The 26944-nt window shown below is 43.1% G+C and overlaps 1 protein-coding gene across 2 annotated transcripts in view; it reads right to left on the bottom strand.

The window, feature by feature from the left end:
* AK8 (adenylate kinase 8) overlaps positions 1–26944 on the bottom strand; it is a 65004-nt gene that overhangs the window by 1188 nt on the left and 36872 nt on the right. For both annotated transcript variants that reach the window (XM_014307138.2, XM_031057251.1), the window contains 2 exons: positions 24968–25109; positions 1486–1566 (listed from right to left, as the gene is read on the bottom strand). In XM_014307138.2, the coding sequence (XP_014162613.2) occupies positions 1486–1566; positions 24968–25109 (223 nt within the window). The remainder of the gene's footprint in view (positions 1–1485; positions 1567–24967; positions 25110–26944) is intronic.

Here is a 26944-nt window from a genome sequence, read left to right as displayed (position 1 = left end):
ATCTCATCCTCAGAGTCCTGTAGCAGTGCCACAGCCCAGCTCAGCTGACACCAAAGGAATTCTGATGATGTTCCTGCATTGCCAAAGGCTCCCAACAACCTCCGAAAGTTCCTTTGCAATCAAGTGTTCAAATTCCCTGATAGAATTGGCAATCCTAACTCTGAGTAAACATCTCCTCTGCCCTAACACAAAACCAGCTTTTCCCTCTTCCTGTACAGACGAATTTCCTGAAATTTGGGATATTTTGGGATATATTCCTGATAATTTTGGGAACATTTTCCTGATAATTTTTGCAAAACCAAGGAGAATGGACAATGTGGACACAGAGTTCTTCCACATGGGAATCATTTAGGGCACAGCTGAAGGCCACCCCCTGCCCTGCAGCCAGAGGGGCAGGATTTACACATGCCAAGGATTAGACCCAGCACCTAAAAGAATTCAATTCACAGAGAATTTGTGAGGAATAAACCCCAGAGTGTGGGAGAGGGAAGCGTGTGAAGTGGAGCAGATACTGAACAGCCTAATCCTAATGATAAGAAATGCAAAGATGTGGGAATGATTTGCTTCAGCCCGCTCCTTTCTGCTGAAGAACCACATTGCTCATTACTAAAGCAAAGAGAGCAGTTACAGCAAATCACTGCTGCTGTCACAAGTTAATGCTGCACCTCGAGTGAGATGTCTGAATAATCATCCATCACTTTGGGACAAATCCACTCCTCATGGCCTTAATCTTGGAGGGTTCAGGATTTGTCTTTGATGCAATAGGATGCTCTCAGCCTTTGGAAAAGCAAAATAAGGGTTTAAAATGTATGTGTGGGGAATCATAAAACCAGGCCACAAGTGAAGTTGTGAACACATTGCCAACTCCAGCGGGTATTTGGGAAGGTAAATTTATTTGTGACTTGTGCCCTGGAAATGAAGGGTGGAGAAGGCAGGAAAGCTGAAGGTCACTGGTGAGACCAGGGGATGTGGCACCAGTGAGAGGAGCCAACCTTACAGTGACTCAAACGAGTTTGTTCTACTGAGCAGGGAACACATCAATACCTCCCAGCAGACAGGACAGGACCATCACAGGAGCCTGGGGAAGTAAAATGCAGCAAATTTTCCATTTTCCCCAGCTGGGAAGCCTTCAAAATTCCCATGGGAATGTCTGAAAACCATCTGCATTTAAGCTAGGTTGCAGACATCTTCCCTCAGCATTATTTTCCCAACCAATTGAGTTACCATTCAAATGTCAGACCTGAGCAATTTGCTGCTGTAGATTTCAGGCACCAGGATTCAAACCCCCTGCTCTGAGGAGCTGCTGCTGCAGCAAGGAAGGTGGGCTGGTGCTTCAGGAGCTATGAAAGTTTTAACTGTTCTTTTAAGGAATCCCTAAGCAGGAGTAGAGCATTCCTGAGCTCCTTAGATTGCTAAGGAGCCTATTTGGTGCTTTCATCTCCCTGGCAGTGAGGAAAACGTTAGACATGAGGCAGGAGTGCTCACCTCTCCCCAGTGACAGGATCAGTCCTCCTCTGGGACAGGCGCTCCATGATGGACTCGTAGGGCAGATTAAAGAAAAACACCCTGTGGAGAACACAATTAAATCAATTAACACCCTGAGAACAGCACTGGGGTGTGGTGGTGTGCACAGAGGTGCCAGGATGAAGGAAGGGATGAGAATCTTGACTCCGTGTTTCAGAAGGCTGATTTATTATTTTATTATATATATTATAAGAAAATGATATATTAAAACTTACTAAAAGAATAGAAGAAAGGATTTCATCAGAAGGCTTGCAAGGAATAGAAAGGAATGAATAACAAAAGCTTGTGACTCTCAGAGAGTCCAATCCAGCTGACTGTGATTGGCCATTAATTAGAAACAACCAACATGGACCAATCAACGATGCACCTGTTGCATTCCACAGCAGCAGATAATTACTGTTTACATTTCGTTTCTGAGGCCTCTCAGCTTCTCAGGAGAAAAATCCTGGCAAAGGCTTTTTTCAGAAAATATCATGGTGACACTTGTGACCTTCAGAGTGGGAGTTAATCCTCACCAAAGGAGGAGGGGCAGTGCGGGTCCCCCCAAAGCTGCAGAGTCACAAATGTGAGCCCAGGATTCCTGCACAGCCTCTCCTCAGGTGTTGTTTGGTCTGCAGGCTCAGCAGGGCAGGAGCTGTGTGTGCTGGGTGCTCTGACAGCTCAGGCTGGGGGAATTGCAGCAGGAGCCTCTCAGTCTGTCCCTGCTCAGCACCCCAGCACTTCCCTCTGAACTTCTCCAGACCCACTTCCCAACCCAGCAAACAGAATCACAATGACCCCAAAGGCAAATAAAAACCTTTGCTGTTCTTGTCAGGGACAGAGAAAGAGCTTGTCTGCCAGAATTATGCATTTCTCCAGTGCCCATGAGAGGGATTTTCCTCTGGCTGTTTCAGTCCACTTCCACTCCTTTTGCCCTTGTGTCCCCCAGAGCGAATCCTCTGCTCTCCCATCCTTCAGAGCAGGATGAGTGCTAGGACAGAACTCAAGCCCCCTGACGCTGCTGACAGTTCCCTGTCCCCTCCAGCAGCACTGCCAGGGCACGGGGAGCAGCTCAGCACGGCTGGGCCTTGCTGGTGACACTGCTAAAAGGAAACATTAATGCTGAATGCTTCATTTGAAGATCAGAATCTGCAGTTCCCATTGAGCCTGAGCGAGGGAGAGCTGCTCAGCACCTCAGAGGGGCAGCCCCACGGTGTCACTGGGGGCATCCCACACCAGGAACAGCTTTTCATCCCTGGGGGATGGAGCAGGACTTGCCAACCCATTTCAGAGATGACACAAATGCCCTACATGGATGAAGGATGCAGAACCAGAAAACAACAAGACCCACATGCACCCAGACACACCCCACTGTTGATATAAACTGCTGTGCCCATCCCACATTGATTCCTTGCTCTTTTGGTTCATTATAGTCCCCCTGTTAATTTTATATTTGTGCTCAAAAGCTCCTCAGCAGAAAATTCTGGACAAACAGCTGAGCATGAGCAGACATGAATCCCCTGTCCCCCAGCCATTGGAGACTGGAGCAGATCTGCACAAAGATCACATTTAACTATTAGCTCAGAACAAAATAAAAAATAAGGCTCCCTTTGAACCTATGAATAGAATTTTTCCCAGTGAAGCACAAGCTGAAGGCTGTAAATACATCTTTACAACACACCTTCTCCTGCTGCTGCCTTCAAGGCCAGGCTTCCTGTTTTCATTTTTGTCTGCTTCTCACAGGAGATACTGCGTGGTTTAGACATTCACCAAAGGAACATTTTACACTGACTGGGTGGGATCAGACCAGATGAAAGGCTGAGCTTTACCTTGGCATGCACATAGCAGATTACTAGAATCCTTTGTAGGATTTAAAGTTATGAAAATCATCTCTCTTTTCAAATGTTTACAGATAATGACTTCTATTCACACTGTGGTAACAAAATAACAGCCAGGAATAAAACATTCAAGATCTTGGAGATTCCAAAGACAGGAAAAGAACAACAGTTTCAACACTCTTTTATCCCTTACACTCTTAACATTTTGTTTTTCTTTGTTTCTGTTGCCCAACAATGGCACAAAAACGTGATTGTCACAACAGGTAACATCTGATGATGTGTCTCAAGATGAATATTCTAGTAGAGAGGAACAACATTTATACAGTCATGATAATTGATAGAGCTTCCTATTATATCCTGAGCTAAACAAACCCACTGAAGGATTATAACCTGGCATATCAAGAAAGCTTGTCGTAATTCATAGTTAGGAACACAAAAAGTATTATGGGATTTGAAACAGAAGAGCCTAAAAAACTCCACTTAAAAAGCTGCCAACAAAATGAACTCTGAAAGCCTTGTCTGAGACTCCCTTCTTTTCCAAACAAGATGCTGCTTATTATCCAGCCTGGTGTCACCATTAAAGAGGAGTGTGGGGGAGATGTGGGAGGGTGCAGACATCCCTGCTAATGTGCATTTCCTTTCCCCCACGTGCATTGTGTAACAGCGCGCACAGAATTCACCGCGCAGCAGCACAAACTCCCAACCCAAGGGTCCTTCCAGCGCAAGGTGGGATGCCTCACCCTGCCACTCCACACATCTCCCACAGATGAGAGAAAACAGCACTTCCCAGGGCTGTCAGTTTAAAATCGTTCAGAAGCAGGGGAAAAAAAAAAGATGAAGGGGAAAAGCACTGACAGAACTACAGTCTAGACTTAAAATACTTCCAATCAGAAAGCTTTATTACCATTTGGAAGGAGACACACACCCCACACAGTCTATTAGGCAGCCCCAGGAGGTTTACTCACAGGAGTAAAGCCTATTTCCATGGATGCAGGCTGGGAAGTGTTACCCTTGGCTATCTGATCCATCTCCTGCAGCTCCTCAAGGTGCTTGGGAGCAACATTTGGCCTCTGTCCCTTGCTCAGGCTCCTGTGACTCTGCTCACATGACAAAGCTGGCCTTCCAACTGCCCAGGTAACACATCTGATGGATTTCTTTTGGAAATCCTCATAACACAGAGGGCTGCACCTGTGACCTTGATCCAGCAGCAACTGGAACAATTCCCTGCAAGTACTGGGTTCCTCTCCAAGCAGAGCTTGGCCCCTTCCACACAGCAGGCGTGGTTTTCTCACACAAATGTAAAGCTCACTTTAGGAATCCCTGTAAAACTCACTTTAGGAATCAGCCAGGCTTTGTATGTTGTAATGTCACAGCTCCTATCAAGGGGAAATATGAAACAGATGTCATCAGAACTGGTAGACAGGGAGGAGAGGAAACACAGCCTGATATCAAAGGACACGACATTCCCCTGCTGGATTAGCATCCAGCACAGCTGCAGCAGGGGAGTGGTGTCACTCAGCACCAAGGGGAGGGCAGGGCTGGCCACAGGGCCACCAGGGATCCTCACTCCACTGCCACAGGGTCAGAATCCACCTGTGGGCAACCAAAAATCGCTGGCATCCAGCTGGAGGCTGTGGGGGGAACTTGGTGCAGCCTCTGAGGTCTCTGAGGATAAATGTCCCCCCTGACTGCCACTGAGTGAAACCAGAGATTCCTAAGCACAGCTCTGTCCTCTCTCCTTTGTTCCATCTCCCAGGAGAGGGCTATGTGGGAAAAGGTCCAGTCCTGTCAGCTTTTATAGATGATAAAACTGTGAACACAAATGTTAAAAGGCACAAAAAAATCCGTGTGTCAGAATCCTGCCTCTTCCTCACTGTACTTGACATCATTTATCTAATCTAGTGCAGCTTCCAGATACATTAGAGAGATTAAATTCCAACAAATTAATAATGATGATGACACCTTCACTGTGTACCCAGTCAAATGAGAACTTGCTGCCTTTGGATGGTGATGAAATGTATTCCAGCTCTAGCAGCTGGAATGAAACTCTGCTTTCCTAGCAGCCATCTGGCATTCCAGAAGAGTATTCCAGCCACTTCTGGCTATTCAGACAGTGGCATCGCAGAGCCTGGAGGTCACCAGGGCATCCTGATGCTTCCCCTGGCAAATGGGGGAGGAGAGGGAAGAGCTGGGGTGGCAGGGGTGTTATTTCACCTCGGAATTTGAGACAGGATTTTTGGAAAAATGTGTCCCAACCACGCCATAAGTGAAGGATTTGTGACCTACACAGCAGCACTCGGCTAATCCTGAGCTGCTTTTGTTCCAGATGGCAACCAACCCACTTAATCCAAGTTATTAACAACTGGCAGTGCTCAGTGCTGTCCCCACAAGAATTTATTTGCTGGTGGTTTTCCTGCTTTCTGGATATAACCGACACCTGGAAGGGAAACATTTTGAGTGCTGCTGTAAGAGAAGCAGGTGTGCCTGAATCCTGGAGTCCTGTGCTAGGGAATGAGGAATGCTCCTGCTAAGGACAGTCCCTTTCCAGGGTGGCTGCCCTGCCCTGCCAGCTGCCTTCACATCTCCAGAGAGCTGCAGCTCTGCCTGGCAGCCAGGTCCTGGCATTCAAGCACAGCTGCTTCCTGAGGCCGACCTAGATGCAGCCAGATGTTGGCTGTTCTAGACCTGAGCTATTTACTCAGGTCAGATTCTCATCCTTGGCATTTCCCATGGTGACACTGGGGGAGTGGAGCCCAAAGCCAAGCCCTTTTTATAGAACTACTGTCTGTGAAATCAGATCATACCATGAAATCAAATCCATACCTTGTTTGCATTGAAGGATGTAAAGACAACACAGGACATCTGAGACAGGATCCTGATCCCTATCTGGCTTTTAAAAACAGAGACTGCTCACTTGCTTGTGGCTATACCAGGGCCAGGCCAAGCTTTGCAACAAAGTTAGGATGCTTGAATTAAACCAGAAATACACCACCAGCCAATACTGGGCCACTTTTAATGCAGCTTTTAAACTTTTGAGTGGAAGCTGCAACTTTAAAAATAGTAAGTTATTAATCTTTCCCTTATTTTCTTGACTCCTATATATCTTCTCTGTCTCAGGCAGGTACCAGCTGCCATATTCCCATTCTTCATGCTCTGCACTCTGCAAAAAAAAAGAGGCCCCTGCTGGCCAATTCTTGTTTAAAATTGTGCATAATTGATAGTGGCAAATCTACCCCAGCTGTGTCTAAAACCTCTCCAGGGGCAAGAAAAACACTCTCTGTGACCGTCATTAAGTACTAAATTAGCAAGTGCTCCTGGCAGTTTACAACGTACCACATCAGTCTGCTTTAAAAAAAAATAAAGAAAGAAAAAAAGTGAAGATCAGATGCCTGTGTGATGTCAAAGTTACAGCAAACTTTGCTGGCAGAACTTTGACAGACCCTCAGCTAAATCAGAGCAAAAAGAACAGGAAGGAGAGAGTGAAAGAAAGAGAGAGGAAGAGACAAAAAGTTATCTCATTTTCAGGCAGACAAATAGAAAACATCAAATTCAAGGCTATAAATAATTGTGCCTTTCATGAGGCACAGAATATCTTACTCCATATGGAGATAACAACAGTGCTCCTGATGCTGTGGCACAATTCCTCATGGGAAACATCTCCTGGAGGATGCTGTTGTGGCAATGCAATGGCTGCAAGTTCTGTAATTGAAATATAAAGCTGGGAAAGAGCTGAGGTTGGAGTGTAAGGATGCAGAAGGTCCTAAAAGGCCACCACAGGTACAATCCTTGAGGGATCTCTGGCACAAACTCAAGCTCCTCCCTTTGGTTCACAAAGCAGCCAAAGCAGGTGGGGAAGGAAATCACAGAGGTCTCACAAATGCATGGAAAAGCCTTGGGGGCATCATGGACTGATGGCAGAGGGACAAAACCATCTCTAAAAACTGTCATGAATCTGGGTAAACTCTAAGACTCTCATTGTTGACACGGACCATATTGTTAACTTTTAAAAGTTCCCAAAAGTGCACAAAATTGTATCAACTTCTGGATTTTACAAGCAGAAAAGAGCTGGATGGCAGCTCTGGTCAGGGTACAAAAATTATCAGCATTGCAAAAAGGTCTTTTCCTTGGGTAGGACCACTGAGTGATCACAACAATATGAGAAATCAAGTTAGTGGTCCAACCTGACAGGTACAAGGAGGTTCAGATTTGAATCCAAGTAATTCCAAATAAAACCCCGACCATTTTGGCTTTGTTGACTTTGCAGCCAGAGATACTGACTTGGATCAATCAATTCCCCTAAAGAGCATCCCCTGCCCTATGGCAAAAATACACTTTGAACCTGAAACCTTGGCCAAGCCTCTTCTCAAGCACCATGGCCCAGACACAGGATGCCAAGCACGTTGTATTTCCACAATCACATTCTGCATGCCCAATCCCCCTCTTAAAAATGAAAACTGGTTACACAGATCCCATCTACCTCCTCCCAAGGCTTGCTCAGGGTTCAGTGCAGCTCTCACCAGGTGTTTTGCCCATGGGTAAGCAGACTACAAAGGCTGCACCCCTGACTCAACATGAATCACACTTTATTCCCTACCCTAAATACTCCTCCTGCGTGTCTCTGCAATGGATAAAATGATCCTTATCTCTTATTCATGGAAGGAGCTGTTGGGAGGTTTTATTCACTGATTTCTTTCAAACTCTGGGATATCTTCTGATTCTGATGCTTGATTCTATTTTGGGAAGTAATTTCACCCTCTAGGTTTCAACCATAAGGGAAAATACACTGCATAAACACTAAAACCCAGGTTAATCAGCACAAGTGTTTTGCTCATTGAGCTCTTTACAATGATTCATGGCATGACAAGCTATTTCCAGACTCTGGATCTTTTTAAATGGATGCATTTCTGTCCAATAACTACAAAAGGCAGCTCAGTGGGGCACTATTCCCAGGACACGGCTGCTGGCCAGGGGAGTGAGATGAACAACACCCTCTGTGGTTGCAGATATTCCTTCCCCTCACCAGTTATGCCTCTGGTAGATGTTTTCCAGCCCCGCAGCTGGATGAGCTGAGGTGACAGGGTCCCTCCTGTGTCCCACCCCAGCAGCCTGGTGGCTCACACAGGGGGAGCAGGCAGTGCTGCCTGTGTGACACAGCAATGGACTGGGTCTGGAGCTGGGATGAAGCAAAGCAGCTCCATGGACCCACAGCAGCAAGGAACCCCAGAGCCCTTCCATGGTCTGCAGGACCTGGGGCTGTGCAAACATTACAGAGCACTCTGAGAGAGAGCAAATGTGCTTGTAGGAGTGGCTTCAATGCATTTTTAAAGCTTCTTTGGAGGAGGCAACATTAACTCTTCCTGTGTGCAATCAGTGGCTTGGATGCATTAATACCTGCATTCAGAACTGCTTTACATTTCTCTCCTCATTTCTATTCTTTGCCTCCTCCTTACTCTCAGCTGTTATTCCAGCATCTTTGCATTCCCCCTGGAGTTCATTCCAGCGGTGCTTTATGAATCACAGAATAAGATGGCAGCCAGCAGTGCTTCAGAGAAGTGTGGCTGGCACCATTTCTGCCCTGCACAAGGTTAATCAAACCCCTCCTCAGATAATCCACAGCATCTGCAGCCCCAGAGGCCCGAGGTCAGGAACCTGAGCCCTCTCCCCCAAATGCAGACCTGTTTCCTCAGATCCCTGCAACCCTGCAATAATTAGATTCTGCAAAGCAAATCTGGAGGAGAGCAACAACTCCGGGGTTAAGCACCAGCAAACTCATCTCAGGACTGATGCCTTTGCTACCTGTCTGCAGCTTGGCACCAGCACCTCCTGCTCCTAACAAGGGTAAAACCTATCCTCTTCTTCTTCATTAAATAAACGGAATCAAATTTAGAGTAAATGATGTTTAACCCCCACCCCCAACATTTAAACACTAACTTTTGTCTTTAGTAAGATATTTGGTATGTAAAAATAAATAAGAGAACTGACACTGAAAAAGTGTGTGATTTGGGGGCAAGGGGAGGGAATAAAAGAATGGGTTATAATGTGTCATTTTATATATGTGTCAAAGGAAACCAATTTCATAATAGGGAATAAAAATTCCCTGTTTAAATACTGTCAAATAAATCCTCAAATGTAATAGGGTTCACTTGTGGGGAAAGGAAAACTAAATCTGATTAAATATTAATGTAGCGTAGTATTAATTAAGAGAGAAAAAAGTCCATCAAGAGAACCCCAATATGTTTACTGTGTCCCCAGGAAGCTGGAAAATTTCACAATCAAGTGTGTAAATGTTCTAAAAAAGGCTCCTGAATATTTTATGAATATTTGTCATAAAACAGAAATAATAACCACTGTGCAGAGCTATTAGAATTAATATTTATGCTGCCCGCCATGAAATATTCATGGGGACAGAGAAAGGGGGGCCCGTAAGACAAGAATTAATTTACATTGGGCTTGGTTTACCCGCTGGCTTGATGTTTAAAGACGGCTTGACAAGGCTCCATATGAATCCGTCAGTCACTTGCAGCGGTAGGTGGGGTGAAGGCAGGGAGGGGGAGCGGGTCCAGGCTGCTGACAGCTCACAGATTGAGTTTCTGACAGCCCTTAAAAAATCTAAACGGCCCCCCACCTTTTTTTCCTTCTTCCATTGCCCAAGGCGCTCTGTACTGCCACCGTTCATCCGATCTCCCCTTCCATCTGCTGAAATTAAGGAATTAATGAGCGCTATACACTTTACAGCAGGCCCCAGGAATGTTTACTGGTGATTAAATTATAATGCAGCCCGAGCTGTATAATTCATGAACCAATTAAAGGAAGTGTTAGTTGATTTGATGGGATGAGGACGTACAAAAAGCATTTAACTAATAGGGAACCGTGGGCTGCCGGGCGCTTTGGCTTTCTCGGATTACGCGGCTAATTGCTCTGCTTTATAGGGCTGTCACAGATAGCCATACATATTTCATTGTTCTCAAATACTTCAATTGTTTGCTTTCGTGTTGCTGCTGTAATATGTAGAAGCCCAGCCAAACTTCAGTGTAGTTAAAGCACTACTCTGCAAAAAGCAGGTTGCTCTGGGAGGAGGGAGGGACCAGAGGGGCACGAGGAGAAGGCTGGCTGAAAAGGAGTAACTTAAAGCCTCAGAGTTAAATGTCACTCAGCAATTACATGATTAAAAGGTGCAACATATGATAGTCTTTTGTTTTACAACTTTTTGGACACTAATATTCTATGCTGACTTCACCGTGGAGAAAATATTGGTGCGCTGAGCTGCTTTTTGTTTTTCTAATACCGAGGAGCGAATGAGGAAGGTGGAGAGGAAAGTGCATTAAAAAAACCCAGCAAGGAAGAGCTAGATTGCTGTGGTTATCAAGAATAACACATCATGTTTAAACTTAGCTGGTTTGATATTCTAAAACACACCAGAGATGAAGGGGGTTGATTTCCCATCCGGGAGAACGCTCGGTGTCTAATTCCGAGAGCTGCTCATCCCAACAACTCCAGTTTGCTGCACAAGGAATGGGGGAATTTGCCATTCCTGCTGTTTCACAAAGCACTCCCCCACAGCTGACAGGCCACAGGGTTTGATTAAACAGATTCTCTGGATTTGAAGGGGCCTATCAGTCAAGTTACTCCTCAGTCAAACAGGCACGTTCCTCCTGCAGTGAAATCCCCAGCCCATATCCAGAGGTATTGCTGAAGAAATTAGGCACCATCAGATAAACATCTCACACTGGCACTACTTTGTGGTTAGACCCTGGACTCTATTAAGTAAACAAGCTGGGTGTATACTGGATTTCTTTAACTCAGTGATGAAGACTGCAGACCTCCATGTGCCCCTGGCAAGGTGTTTGGTCACCCACCTGAGGGACCCTGTGGTAAACCCTGACCTGTCTAATTTGGAGCTTTCCATTCCAAAGTGTTGTACAAAAACCAGCTCAGCAACTTCCAAGATAAGTTATTAAGTAAAGTTTATAATCTGCTTCATCCCTTTCCCTGCACCTGTTCCCTTGGAATTGGGATTTGGATTTGCTTTCCAAACCCAAATCCTGGGATCCTTGGAACCCAGGATTTGGGTTTGGAAAGCAATCCTTATGGAGAGCCCTCCACCAGAAATCAGGATGTCTTTGCAAGTCTTCAGCAAGAGATCCTACATTCAGTGAATAGTTACTTTTTTCTAAAAAGCAGAGCAAACCTAAGTGGCCCCAGAAAGAAGGAGCTGCACATCCCATTTCCCAGGGCAGCACTCAGATTAGCTCAGGGCAGTCTGGGTGGAAAAAAATTGTGGTGCTAAAGAAAAAAGATTTCTCATCTAGCTTGACACTGATGTCAAAAAGCATGCAAATTAAAATAAAAAAAAATTAATAATTCCCTTTATTCAGGACTACCATACATTGATAGTTTGTCCCCAGTTTCTGGGTTAAGTGATGCAAAACTTTGGCTTGGTTTAACAGGTAGGCTCCAAAATAAGGAATAATGACACCAGTCACACAGCTGGAAAACTTGTCATCAACCCACTGGGAGGCTGAGTAAAATGGAAATTGGATTGCCAGCTCTAGAAAATAGAAAGGTTAAATTGTCTGGGAGATAAAGTTGATCCTAAACTCACCTAAGTGAGCAGTGAAATCTGACTTTCCAGATAATCATGGGGACAGTTCTACACCCTAGATGTGATCCTGGGGGGCTTTGAAGTACCCATTGCAGGATTAAATACATCTGCAAATTGGTAAAATCCATTCAATTGCATTTCTGACATTCAGCACCTGGGACAGCAACAGAGAGTGTTGGTTATAACAAAAGAAGTGTTTGTGCAGAAAACTGAGCTCAGGCTGTGTCCCAGAACAGTGAGCAGCACATGGGAGAAAAGCAGAGGTGAGAGCAGGCTCAGGAATCACTCTGTGCCAATGATTGCTAACAGGAAACGTCAGAACTTGGCAATGTCAAGGAATCAGAGGCACTGCAGAAAGTATTTTCTTTGTGTCTTTTGAAGTGCCCTGGATACAATCAATCATACGGGAAAAAAATCCCATATTTCAGTTCAATGTGGAAAGGGCTATTTGCATTTCAATATGTTCAACTTATCCTGCCAATAAAAACATGGAATCATGAAGAAGAGATCAGGCCACTGGAGTGAAAAACAAGAGATGACATCCTGCAGACCTTTCAGATAAAACAACTTCTTGTTTGTAACATTTCTGTTGACGTCCCAATATTTCTGAATGATTGGGTTTTCAAATGAGATCAGTCAGCATGCAAATAAGGAAACAGGATCAAGACATCTCCCATATCTGATTGGATAGAGAAATTATCAAAAGACCCTTTTTTCATATCAAATTTCCATCACAAAAGGTCAAACTTTCAACTCCCATTACTTTTGCTAACTGCATTTCACTGTGCCTGCCAGCTCATTGCTGCTGCTGTTTTCAGAGGAAAAACAGAGAAGTAACAAATGATTCCATCTTCCCCCACATCTGTCAGGCAGGATGGACAAACACTTTTTAATCTTATTCAATTTTTCTCTGCAGCCCTAAAAATCCTTGCAGCCAAAACATCCTTTCTAACCTGATTAGCTATTCCTAGGCTGCTTTTATTTTTCTTACAGGTTCTCTTCTTATTTTCTAGCCCACAGACTGACAGAGCACCAGCTGTGTTGCCAGAATGCTTTGTCCTACAATTTGGCCATTTAAAACACTTTTTGATGTGTGGTTTCCTAAAATATATGTCCCTGTGTTGTCTGGCTGGACTGGGGCCTAAATACACAAGTAATGGATGTTCCAGAAATGGCCCAAGACTCAAACACTCAGCTCACACAAACTCAGAGGAGCAGCTCTGAGGTGCCATCCACTGCTTTTCAGGTTTAAAGCTGAATTCTGAACAGCAGGGATAGCAAGCGGGGCAAGCACAAGAAAAATGAATTCATTAGTAAATTGGCAGGACTCGATGTATTTGTTGCTCCTGGTCCCATAAAACTTCTCCCTCACCATGATTATCATTGCAACATATATAACCCATCAGATCAGTACCTAGAGGCTTCTGTTGCTCTGATTTTCTCTGTTGTTCTTATTACTCAACAACTAAATGCTTCACAAAGCCATTTCCTACAGAAATATTTATGTTCCCAAATGTTTATTGGCCCCTCTATCATGATCAAGCTTTTATGAGCACTCCATACAGAACTCTGAATTAAATACATAATTCCTGCTCTATCAGATCTGTGTTTGCCTATTCCACACAGCCAGGCACTGTGGTGAACCACAGAACACCTTGCAGAAAATCTAATTTATATGGTAAAGATATTTCCATGCACACTGACTGTGTGGGCTGGTGATTACAGGAAGCTAATGAGGACATGGAGGGTTTAAATTCCATTAAAGGCTTTCATTCATTGTGCTGGCTGTCCTGAACAACCTCTCCCAGTGATTTCCACACAACCACAGGCTCTGAACCATCACAGGCTGGAAGGAGATGGAGGAAATGTCACACAGATGCTTCTGACTTGCTCCACATCACACAGGTGACCATGACAGCTCAGCTACATGGAATAATCAACCCTCAATCCCCTGGAATCTGCTCTTCCTGGCAGCTCTGAGCCAGGACCACTGAACAGCTCAGATCAGGAGTTGTTCCCCCTGATCACTTCCTTCAACTCTGATTTTTCATTTTTCTTCTCCTCTCCTGTTGACCAGCAGAGCCTGTGGTGATTTGTCAATGTCTCTATGCAGTAACTAAACTGAAATTCTGGCCTCTCTACCAGCATCAGATCAATGTTCTCAGCTCCTTGGTGCCCAAAAAATGCCAGATGCAGAATACAGGGAAACTTCTTGCATATAAATCCTTGGGAATGGCTGGAGCTGTGCCAGGGGAGGTTTAGGTGGGAATTAGGAAAACACCCACCAGAGGGTGGCCCAGGGAATGGGCACCCCAGAGTTTCAGGAGAATTTGGACAGCTGGGACATGGTGGGATTGTTGGGGTGTCTGTGCAGGGTCAGGAGTTGGACTCCCTGATCCTTGTGTGTCCCTTCCAGCTCAGGATATTTTATGATTCTATGAAAATAACAGTGAATACAACTTATCTGTAGGTCTCTGCTCTCCACAAGTCTATTACTATTGACACACCAATCATCAGGCCATTTAAATGGATCAAAAGTCATTATCTGAAAGGTTAAAATCTGTAGTGTTCTCTTTTTTTTTCCTGAGATGTGTCTGGTCAAAGGTATTTTTGAGGATGAACTGAGGATTTCAGTCACTAGGTAAGGTCTGGAGCTCATGGGATTTAATAATGGGCTCTTCAGAGTAGATGAAGAAAATATAAAAGCTCTGCTGGAAACTGTATTTGACATTCAGATCCATTCATGACTGAGGTGTGGGAGTCTAATAATGAGTAACTGCATAGGAAGTTATTCACTCTTGGATTGATTGCACAGGCATCTTTTAAACAGAGTGATTTCTCCCCTCAAAGATACTCTAGTTCAAACAAGACTCTGTCTGAACCTGTTGTGAATTACAATGTGTTTGGAATTAATCAGACAGAATCTGATGTTTAACAAAAAAGAAAAAGATGGATTTTTCTTCTTAGAACTGCTTTAAATGAAGACTCCTGTTCCTTAAAAGGCCCACCCACTATGCATGACTGTTTGTACCCTGAAATAAGCTGAAGGAAAGGGCACTCATCTCCACTTGCAGCTTGCACATACCAGGAAAATGTGAAAAGCTGAATGTTTCTATTATTTCCCCACTAATATACACAGAATCCTGCTTAACACCATAATGAAAAACCCCTTTTACAAAATCACATCCTCTGGTTCTTCGGAGGGCAAAGCTTCCAGGTTACCCAACAATTAAGAACTTTCCAAATTCACAGTTCAGTCCAAATTCAAACCACACAAACTCAGCAGCACACAGACTCAGTGCACCTTGCAAGAATGAGGAATATTCACAAATATCAGCCCTTTGCAGAATGTTTTTAAGGGCAGGGAGGAAACCAGAACAGCTTTTTGTGTTGGTTTCCAGGAAAGAGCTTACACTGCCATTACCATAAATCACCCCAGAACATCCACAGTGATAGAGCACCTTTCATTAAAAAAAATACTGCAGCTTCCTTCAGAAGCACTGCCACTTGCCATTTCTTTGAGGTAATCAGATAGCTGTTAATTAATAAACCTGTCAGGTGAATCGTCCTGCTCTGGTCATCATTATCCATTCTGTAACAGAATCCTGCTCTCATCACTGCCATCCACCCCATAGCTTCCAGCTCAATTAACTTAATGCTATGCAAATGAGAGGCTCTCCTCATCATTAGCTTATAGCCCACAAATGTTAATAACATAATTGGGCCTTCAACAGGGTAATTAGACACGATTTCTTCCATTAGTCTTACAAGGCTAATTATTGTTGATAGGAGAGAGGGGATGAGTCCCAGTGCTGCATGCAAAGAGGGGCATCTGGTTAAAGCAAATATAGACAAACCATCAACAAGGTAAAACAACAGTTCAGATCCAGAGCAGGGTCAGGTAGGGATGGGGTGAAGGAAGACATCACCAGGAGAAACTTAGGAACCACAGGAGAAAAGAAATCCTACAAGACAAGAACTAAACCCAAATATCCAGCCTGATGCTGGAGCTCTCCTGCCCTTAACAGTGAAACAAGGTGATGCTTAATAAATCCAAGGAAGCTCCTCTCAAGCTTTGGCAGACAGGGCAGTTGGGAAGCTGATCAAAATCCCCAGGTTTGAGATGCACAGAGAAGACCTTAAGAACTGAATTAATTCCTCCATTCCCCATGTCATGATGTCCAATTATTTCTCCTGCCACCACTGGGTTGGCTGCGTTGGATCACAAGATTTTTCTGAGCAACACACACTTGCTGTAAGAACGAGAGGAAATGGTCTCAAGTTGAGCCAAAGGAAGTTGAGATAGTAGGAAAAGAATTCTTCATGGAAAAGGTGGTCAGGCATTGGAACAGCTGCCCAGGGAAGTGCTCAAAGTGCTCAAAAATGTGTGGATGTGGCACTTGAGGATGTGGTTTAGTGGTGAACACCACGGTGGTGCTGGGTGGAAGGTTGGATCTGATGATTTTAAAGATCTTTTCCAACCTTCAGGATTCTGTGATTCTAATTACAAAACTGGAGTTCACTGAATTCTTTAATAATCACAAAGTAAAATGCATGCCAGCAATTTATTCACAGAAAGTTAATAAAAACCGGTATTCAGTGTAATGGTCTGGCAGTAATATTTCTAAAAAGGCAGCAAATTTCTAAATGTAAATTCTATTTTGGCTGGTAGAATGAAAGCTCAGGATTTGTTCCTGTGCCAGTTAAACCTGTGCATCCATGGAGGTTAGAAATGTGCAGCTGGAGACTGAGTTCTGTGAGGAAATGGGACTTTCAAAAGGAGAAAGAAAACTTTACAGAAATATGGCAGCTTCTCCACACCCACCACCACTTAGCTTGGACATTCAGTGTCTTGCTGCAAAGTGTTAAAAAAAAAAAAAGTCAAACTGAAGAGTGCACAGAACTCAAGGGGTTGAAAAAAACCACATTATTCCTTCATTTTGTATCTGTTTAACTTTGGGGCACATTCATGGGCAATATGAATCCTTTGATTTCACTGCAAGTATGTGAGGAGGAACCTTTTCTACAGACTTGTCCTGAAAATCAGCTTAAATTATGTTCACAGAAGTAGCAGCTTTTACTAGAAGGTTAAATGAAACCATTACTCTTTTAACCTTCTGTACCTTGACCTTTGGTCAGTCTCTCAACAGAACAGGATTGCTCACTCAGTGAATATCAGTGGGATATTAATCCAGCATTATGTCAAAAGAATGACAGAGCACAATTTTTTAAGAATTATTTTTATCAAAGCATGGCAGTGCCCCACTGAGCTAAGAGATACAGAACCTGTTAGGAAAGGGTAATGTTTAAAAGCCTCTGTGGAATAGATAAAAATCTTTCACAAAGTGTATTTCAAAGGACAGCAATCTGTAATATGGAATTTTGCAAACATAATGGGTTGAGGGACAGAAAATATGAACCTTGTAAAGCATAAAAGCCCTGGGTCACCTCTTACACCTGAGCCAAAGGAGGCCAATTCGAGTGATTAATACATTTATGTGACTGCAGGTGATCCAAGTCCATAGAACTGGATCCAGTGCCTCTGTCAGACATCAGGGATCATCCCCACATCTTTCCTGCAGAATTAACCACGGCAGGATTCAGTTCCCCTCTCTTAAATTGCCCTGCACTCACTAAATTTACTCACTAGAAAATTCTGAGCAAATATCTTGTTCCAAGGCAAACAGCAGTAAATCCACTGATGTTTTAATGAAGATTACACTTTCTAATCCTCGTGGTAATGACAAACCAGTCTCCATTCAATATGCAATATTCCTTGTCAGTTTTAATCACCAAAACTGTATTATATTTGCTCCAGACTGATGCACTTGTCCTCCTTCAGCCTGGAGAACCCAAGCAAAGGCAGCAAAATTCCTCTTCTGCTCAGGGTTTTCTGCATGGGCCAATTTTGGCACATGAGCTCTGAGTAAAGACTTACTCTGGAATTAGTCCCAGATCCAATGAGATCACTAAATCAAAACACAGCTGGCACAAAAATCCTGTCCACGTTTTTACAGGAATCATGTATTTTACAGAAATTCTGAAATTCTCCCCAATTTTTCAGAAATTCTGAATTCCAGGAGTTTATAAACTCGGTTTTAACCTGTACAAGATTTATGGGTGGCTTTAGTGCATTTATTCAGAAGAATATTCAGCCAAATTCAGCCACCATACTACTGAAGAAATCATGATGGGAGATGCTGGACAAGACTGGCCAGCCCTCCTTTCCCCTCGTGCTTCCTCAGCCACTAAATGTTTTCATTTACAGCTCTCACACATGCAAAACTCTCCTCAGTTTTATCTACACACATCCTCTTACCAGTGCAAAGAAAAGGCCCTGGTTAATTAAATTAAAATGCTTCCATATCTTTAAATATAAAGTTTTCCTCCCTCACTAATTTTGCAAAAGTTTTTCTGGTTCTAGGCAGTTCTCAAAACCAGGATCTTCATTACAAAAAAGCTTCAAAATAACATTTGGATTTCCTTGGCTGTTTCACTCCATTCCTTAAACCAAAGTTGTGTTTGGGGTGAATGCCCTGAACAACCTTTGCTGATTTGTAGAGATTGGTAGCACAAAGTTGTCATTGGACTGAGACATGACTGCCTTGCTTTGTCTTGCCTAAAATTTGCTACCAGTGCCAAAAAAACATCAAAATTAGCCCAGACTCTGCTGCTTTTACAGAATTTTCCCTTTCCAGTTTGGTGCTGAGTTCAGAAATGCAGCCTTGGTGTTGGTGGCAACTTTCAGGAGAAATAGTTCCAAAGTAAGGGCAACCAGGATAGAAAGTCTTCAGGTTTCCTAATGTTTCCTCATTTGTGAGAGATAGTTACTGCAGGAGAATCTCCCTCCTTTCTGCAGTAAAAGGAATGAAAGAGTTGTGCATGTGGAGTTAGGTCCTTAAAAATAACAGTAAAAATAAAAATACTGACTTAGAAGTAGAAGCTTTTCTTCTTTCTCTTCCTGGAGACTTTGGAAGCTTGCTGAGATCAGAGCACTCCTTAATTGCTGCATCCAGGATTTCACCACACAAACTCCAGCCATCAAAAGGAGCTTGTATGAGATGAGGTAACTTCTAAAAATAATCCCTGCCTCCCACAACTGAAGCCAAATATACCTCCTATTCTTGTTGGAGCAAAATCAGCTCGTGACAGCAAATGCAGCATCCTACAGAAAGCCCACAGAAAGGTTTTTAAACTGCATTTGATGTTTTGTTATTGCTGGCTCAAGATGCATATTAATGCTTCTCCCCAGGAGAGAAAGGCTCTTATGGGACCAATATAGGTCAGGCAGAATGTGCAGCACAAGTGACATAATCTTTTTATTGTAATCATCCAATTTTCTATCTATTGGATTATTTAAGAGCAAGAGCTTCTGTTCAGAGGAGTGTTAGGAAGGAAGGGAGAGCACAGTCTGAGGAGGAGGAGGAGAATGGAGAGGAAGGATTGGCTAAACCTCAGGAATCTGAACAAGGAGCTGCTTCCATTGGGTTTGTGTGGACAGAAAAAATGAGGGTGAGTTTTTGCACTGGGTGTAACCCCTGGGAGTGCTGAGCAGAGCCCTCCTGCCAGAGGGACATGGGAGGGAATGGGAGATTCCTGAATATATTGTGCCCATCTCTCCATGCCCACTGGTGCCTCTTTGCACTGGAGACAAAGGTAAATGACTTAATTACAACCTTGTTAGCCAGCAGGACAAATGCCCAGACACAAGAGAAAAGACAATCGCTAAGTTAGACCTGTATCTTAGAGAAGGCTACAGCAGTACAAACTGAATTTAACTGATCCCACTCCCTGAGTGAAGCAGAGTCTCAGGTGAGAGGAAGATTTGCTGATTCTGCCCAGCAAACTCTGGGATTTTGGCTGGGTGAGGAGCTGTGATTCCCCCCCTGGCCAGGGGGCTGTGGACCCTCAGGGCAGTGTCTCTGCCGGGTGGGGAGCACAGATCAGGATTCCTCACCTAAACCACACTTCCCAGAGAGTTTCTGTTCCACAAACACATCCCAGAGCTCTGCAGGAGCTGCCCCCTGGTTTTTACCAAAAACCTGTTTGGTTTGGGGATGGAGGAGAAGAGCCCAGCTGAGATGGGGGCACTGAAATGCAAAGGGAAAATGAACCCAAACCAATTAGTGAGAATGAAGAGTCACTAAAGCAGCAGCCACAGAATGGCTGGAAGAGTGAGCTGAGGAAAAAAAAAAAAGAGAATGATTGAAACAGAGAATTGTGCTGCCTATTATTTTTACTATTTTACAAATTAATCCAAATCCTACATAGTTCACTTGGACTTTTCCTACAGTTTCTCTCTCTGGTGCAGGCAAATTTTATTATACTGATTTAGTCCCTTGATTAGCACATCATTTTTCTCTTGTTGCTTTGTTTTGTTTGGGTTTTTTGCCTTACAATGAGGAGAAAATAAGATATAACATTTCTTCTTTGCTACTCATCAGATTTTTGTATGCCATCAACTGAAACCACACCTATTATAAACACACAATATCCATCATTTAAATTAGGTCAAAGTTTTTAAAATGCTCTGTAAGATTTTTCAATCACTATCATGTTTCCTTGATGCAACTATTTTGGGATTTAGCTTGTTCCTTGATAGGGATTTAATTAAGTCATTTACATGTAATTTCCAAATAAGTAGTTATTGCAAAAGGCAGCAAAGAAATGAAAAGGCAAAAAAGGAACGTGAAGGCAGGAGATCTTTAACAAAAAATATTTCTGATATAAAAATGAATCTGAGGAATACATATTCAGTGATAAGTATTCCAGTGCATGTCTGGTAAACTCTCAGATAATGGCAGCATGGTGGGGTCACTGGGGTTCTATTAGCTCAATTAATGAGGAGTAAGGTAAGGCTAACACCCAGCTCTTCAAACGGCTCAAAAATAGAGCTGATAGTAATGGAGTTATTAACCTTCACCAGCCATTGAATTTTACTGCTGATTCCAACTCCATTTCCTAGTTCAGGCCTCCATTAATAGGCTGTTTATTATCCCTAATCCACATTGGGATCAGCTGCAGAAATATGAAAGCCCCATGTAAAGACCAAGTAGCTCAAAAAAAAATCGCTTTTCTTTCCCCATTCTGATTTCTCCCTTTTCAACATATTCAAAGATTCTTCCTTAGAAATTAGGACTTCATTATCCTAAACTGTTTGAATACATGTTCTCAGCAGCGTGGTGAAAAAGAAGCTTTAAATATATTATGTAAAAAGATGACATAATTGGGAACACAGCCACATCATTTTGAAGACCAAATAAAACCCTGCTGGAAAGCTTGCACTGGAGAAGCTGTTGCTGTTTATTTTCTCTGCTGAGAAAGAAACAACTTTAATTTTGGAAAAATGGGTATTACAAATATATTATGGATGTATTGTTAGGCCAATCCTTTGGCTCAGCCCTCCCCTGCCCAGCTTTGTCCGTTCACTTGTATTATTTGTAATGTAATTAACCAACACTGAAAAGCAAAATAACTGACCCTGGATTCAGATCAGGAGGACAAAACCAAAGAAATAATGGAGGAGGAAAGGGCAATCCCAGGAGAGGCAGCAGCAGAGCCTTTGGCACTGATGGGAGGGCTTGAGGAGAGCTCCAACACAAACCTGCCTCCAACTTCAATACAGAAATCTGGAGTTAAAGGCTCTCTTTAGATCTCTGCTGAGCTTGGACTGAGATTTTTCACACTTTGTAAATTTTTGGTGTATTTTCAGTGAAAGAGACACTGTTTAGTTACCACAGTCTGCACACAGAAGGTGTTCTTCCAAAATCTACCCCAGTAACACCTGACAGAATATCCACAATTATGAGTGATGGAGTTAAGATCAAAATAAAAATGTTTATTATATCCCCCTCCAGGACACAGAGCTGCCCTCAAATGCAGTTCTGGGTGTTCCACCTTAGCAAAAAAAAAAAAAAAAAGCTGGAATGCCCAGTGAGGGAGAGAAGAGGATGATCAAAAGAGTGAAATGATTTCTAGGAAAAAAAAGGATAAACAGATCAAGGTTCTTTGTCTGGGAAAAAGGTGACTGAAGGGCAAATACAAGAGGCTTAGAAAATCAGGAGCATTGGAAGACATGACCAGGGAATGTCTGTAACTGCTTCTCAAGAGAAGAAATGCACCTGGAAAAAATATTATTAAGTATTTTGATATGACACCCAGTGAAATAAGAAACTCCTTGATTTGGTGGCCCCAAGGTTTGAAGAGAGATTATAAACTCAAGGAAAAGGGGTGATTAGAAGTTTTCTAGAAGATCCTCTGGCTCAGGGAATCCTTAAATTTCTGATTGCCTCAAGCTGGCCCAGCAGAGGAAGGATCAGGCACCAGCTGAAGGTGACAACCAGAAGTTCACAACATGACCCTGCTGCTGCTAAATCTTATTTTAACTCCAAGTTTGAGAGAGAGCAAAAAGGATTAAAAAACACCTTGGTGGATATTACACTGAGCTTTCAGTAGAACCACCCATGGCTATAATATACATTTATTTTTGTTGCTTAAGCACTAATTAAAACAGCTGAACCACTCATTTGGGTGAGGAAGTGAAGCCAGTGCTTTGTGTCAGAGCTTCAGCAGCCGCCCTGTGGCTGTGGATTCCCGTTCAGGTGGGCACTAAGAGGTTAATGGCAATAAATGGTTAATCTTTTAGTCCCAGTTGAGAGGCCATTAACAGATCCAGCTCCTTATTTGCCCTGAAGGCTGCCCGGGTTCAATGCCAGCAGGATCCTGTCCACTTAGGCAGGAGCTGCTTCACAGGGGGAGCTCAGAGCACCTCCCTCCTCTCTGGGCTCTTTGGGAGACAGAGTTTGCAGCTTTTCCTGCGCCACTCCACCAGCAAACCCTCATTCTGCTGCAAATTCTAATTTAAAGAAAGCCCTGCTTTTTCAGTGAAAACTGAATTATTTTCCTTTTTTGTTCCAGAGCAGTTCTTTGGATGTGGTGGTTGATGCTGTATCAGGGTTTTTTTTTTTTATTATTACATTTTAACAAACTTTATAGCCCATTTTGTTTGTTTTCAAATAACTTTATTTTCCTTCTTTTCTACCATCAATTACTAGGTTTGTTTTTCCTTCTGTAAGATGGAGGAGTCAGGAGACTGATCCTGCTCAATGCTGTATAATTTAGTATTATGTGTGGTAGCTTTATGAGGTGGGAGTCAGATAAAACATAGTATTTGAACACTAACCATTTATTAGCTCTAAGGAATAGATTTGTGACTTGACAAGCAGACAATAACTCTGTGTTCTGATCAGCCAAAGAGGTCTACTCTGAGTTCAAAAAGCAGAGTAACATTCTCTTTCACAAATAATTTTGTTTACTGATGTGACTAGATTTTAATAATAAACTTGATATATATGTAAATTTATTTTAATCTAATTTCATCAACTGAGCCCTCCTAAAAATGAGACTTTGTAGATTGTTCTGTGTCTGATTTATAGATTTCTGCATCCTATTCCCAGATTGATTTCAAGGCTATAATTCTATCAGGTTTTTCTCCTGATGTCAGAAACACCACCTCTGCAGATAGTGTTTTATAACTAGCATCACAACTGAAACTGAATTACTGCCCTGCTATCCTGTGCTGCAATGTGTCCTTTTGTTTATAATCACCCCCTCTCTCTCACATCCCTACCACTTCAGCTTCATGGAAAATATCAGCTCTGAGATCAATCAGGGAGCTCCATGCCTATTTCTGTCCCTCACTTCAAGCCCTGTGTAAAACAGGGACCAAATTCCAAACTCAGATGTGAATGTGCAGAGCTCTTTAAAGTGAAGGGAGGCTGAGCAAATGGATCAGTGCTGAATTTCCACCCATCCACTTCTCTAATGAGTTGCTCTTCCTGCCTTGATGAGGTCCCAATCCTGTGAAGGAGCACAAGGGGCACACTCCAGAATTCACACTGATCTCAGGGGCTCTGAGTGCTCAGGGATTCTGCACCTTCCTTCTAAATGCACAAGAAGAATAATCTCTGGGAAATTATGTTTCACTGAGTCCAACACAAGTTTGGAGGTTCTTTCTCCATTTTTTTCCATGCAATGGGTTCCTGTTTAAGAGGCAAAGTCTCACTTTGGATAAATAAAATTACTGCTGTTTTCACACATTTTTCTTTTCAAACCTTGATGGATGCAGAGCTCCCTCCCTCTGCACTCTCTCTATTCTCTCTCCAACTCACCCCCAACATTTCCATCCTTCTCCTCCCCCTGTACAGGAGGGAATGCAGGGCAATCACACAGGAAGAGTAACTTTGCCAAATTAAACACTGATGTGGGCAATGCACCTCTCCGACCACTACATTTCAGGTAAGAACATCTTCTGTGAAAGCAGAAAAATCACACATTTCCAATGCTTGCCTTTGGAATGGCCACTGTGCCAGGCAGTGGGATGGACAGAGCCAGGAAGGGCTGGGAAGGGAATGGAATAGAAAAGCCTCTCAGCTTTGATGAGTGCACCAGCACTTTAAATCCTCACCACCTTTGGACCAGCTGTGAAAAGTAACTCTGTTTTATTTGCTTGGCACTCGTAACAGTTCTCTTTGGATGCTGATGTCTCTCATATTACATTTCTGAACAATTCATCATAGCTCAAATAAAATGTAATTCTCATGTTGTTTTTAATTATTTCACAAAAGCCAAAAGTCTCATAATGAGCTCCCTGCAATACCAATATATTTCCATGGTATTATGTCAATGCTGAAGAAAGAAGATGTAGATCCCCCCCTCCTGCTGCAAATAAAATACATCTTCTCATATAATCCAAACTTTAATCCATTTCTTATGGTTTGGCTTTAGAGGCAACTCAAACAAATAACCAGAACAACAAACCTCTTCTCTCTCCCACAGTTTGGCCATCTGGAGCATTTGTCAGGCCAGGCTTTATTTCCTCCTCTCCAGGAGCAGGACCCCTTTCCTCGCTAAGAAAACCAAAACTGAGATGCAGCAGCACAAACCATGTCAACAAAGATCTGTATCTTTCCACAAACAAACCTCTCCTACCCACGGTGGTGTGATGGCTGGATTTCTGCCTCACCTGTTGGGGTTAATCTGTGCTTTCTGCAGCTGCTCCCCCTGCTCCACATCCCTGGGGAAGCCTGAGAGCACCCAGCCATGGCTCAGGCAGTCCAGGGAGCTCAGGCGTTCTGTCAGCAGCTTCAGGACAAGGTTGTCTGGCACTGCAGAGGAGGAAAAAGGTGACATTTATTCTGTGTGCTGAGTCTGCACTGAAGGGAGATGCTCACAAGCCCTTCTGGAGCCAAACCAAACTGTTAATCCCATTTAGGACTGACTGGCATTGGGCATTGTTGGCTTCTGCATATTTGTTGTCATGGAACCCCCAAACTCACAAGGAACCAAAGCAAAGGATTTGGTAGAACCTGGTGCCCACATAATTTTGTAATGTCCTTTTTCCTCTCAGCCACACTGGACTGGTGGCACAGTGATGTGTGTGACACAATCTTATCAAAATGCAAAAACAATGACCTGAGCTGTGGAAAAGAAATCCTGAGACAGGAAAGGGATTTCTGAGCATTCTGGATTGAGCTCTGCAGGTGATATGGGTTCTGCCACAACAGTCTATGTGTGCTACTGCTCCAACTTACCCAAAGGCTGGAAAATCTTACAACTGAAAGTAATTTTCAAAATTAATTTCAACAACCTTAACTACTGCATTGATGAACCCCTAATTTTAGAACTAAAAGCACTTTTTCCTCTATTATCATTTTTTCTTTAGGGCAAGAGAGAATATCAGCAAGATACTGACTGGGACTGCAACTACTATGGAGCTTTTAAAATTCTATTTAGTGGGACACAGTGGTAAGGAAGTATCCTGCGCTAGGGTCTTTATAAAGTAAAATACTTCCATTAAGATACTTAAAATTTGGGGTTTTTTTCTTTTTTTTTTGGGGGGGCAGGAAGGAGTGGGCTCAGAATTAAATTATCAAGTTAAACGAGAGTGACTTTAGATTTTCCTATGACTGCTGTCGTGTCTTGGGCTCAGTGTCAAACCACCCCAAAGAAAGGACAGCAAAATCACCTGGAGCTGCTTCCCAAAGCAGCAGCCAAACCAATTCCCAAGCAGCAGGAGAGCCCCTTCCCTTTATCTGTCTGATACACCAGTGCCTCCACTGAAAACAAGAGAGAAATTGCTACACAAATCCCCTTCATGGCAGGTTGATGTTTTGATGCTCACCCTGCCATCACATCTGCATACAAAAATACAACAACAAGTGCTTGTAGGAGAGTGTATGTGTCAGATTTCTAGCGCTGCACTTCTCTTCAGGACAAGCTGACAGCAATCTGCCTGGATTTTAGCAGAGTGAATTATTAGCAGTGCGCAGTTCCACCCCGGGAACAAGCAGGTTTTAAACTGCAATAAGAGAATCCATTTGCTCCTGGAATTTAACATTGTGCCTCTATCATGAAATTCATGGCTTCTCCTTTAAATAATCAAATTACTGAGTTTACAGAACTGCACTCAGGATTCAATGTACCAGCAAAAAGAGAGGAAAACCGCAGGGAATTAATTAGGAAACAGATTAGTGTATTAATTGAGGATATCCACTTCACATTATAAAAGAACAAGTTAAAGAGAGTAATATTCTCCATCTGCTGAAAGGAGAAAAAAAAAAGGAATGGAATAAACCCATGCACTTGACAAAGAGCAAAATGACAATGCAAAACCTGAGTATTCTGTTAAAAATGGGATTCATAAAATTAACTGCAACAATAGCACAGCAGCAGGAAGGAATTTTATCAGATGGAAGCCTCTTCCCCATCCAAGACTGAGCTGCAGGCAGGCATGGCAGGGAGAGCAGGAGAATTTCAGTGCTCTTTCCAGGGCAGTTGTCTCCCCACCCTCCAGCTTAGAAGAATTAATACAAACCAAACACATCCTAGCAGGAATAAAGAAAAAACAAACAAACCCAAAATTTCTCTTTCCCAAAAATGCACTCCACACAAAGAGCAGTGGAAATTTCCCATAGTCCAGAATTTCTGGCTGCAGCACTAA

Source organism: Geospiza fortis, unplaced genomic scaffold (assembly GCF_000277835.1).
Source record: "Geospiza fortis unplaced genomic scaffold, GeoFor_1.0 scaffold27, whole genome shotgun sequence".
NCBI lineage: Eukaryota > Metazoa > Chordata > Aves > Passeriformes > Thraupidae > Geospiza > Geospiza fortis.
Note: the sequence above shows the minus strand (reverse complement) of the source record. Positions and strands in the feature narration are given on the sequence as shown.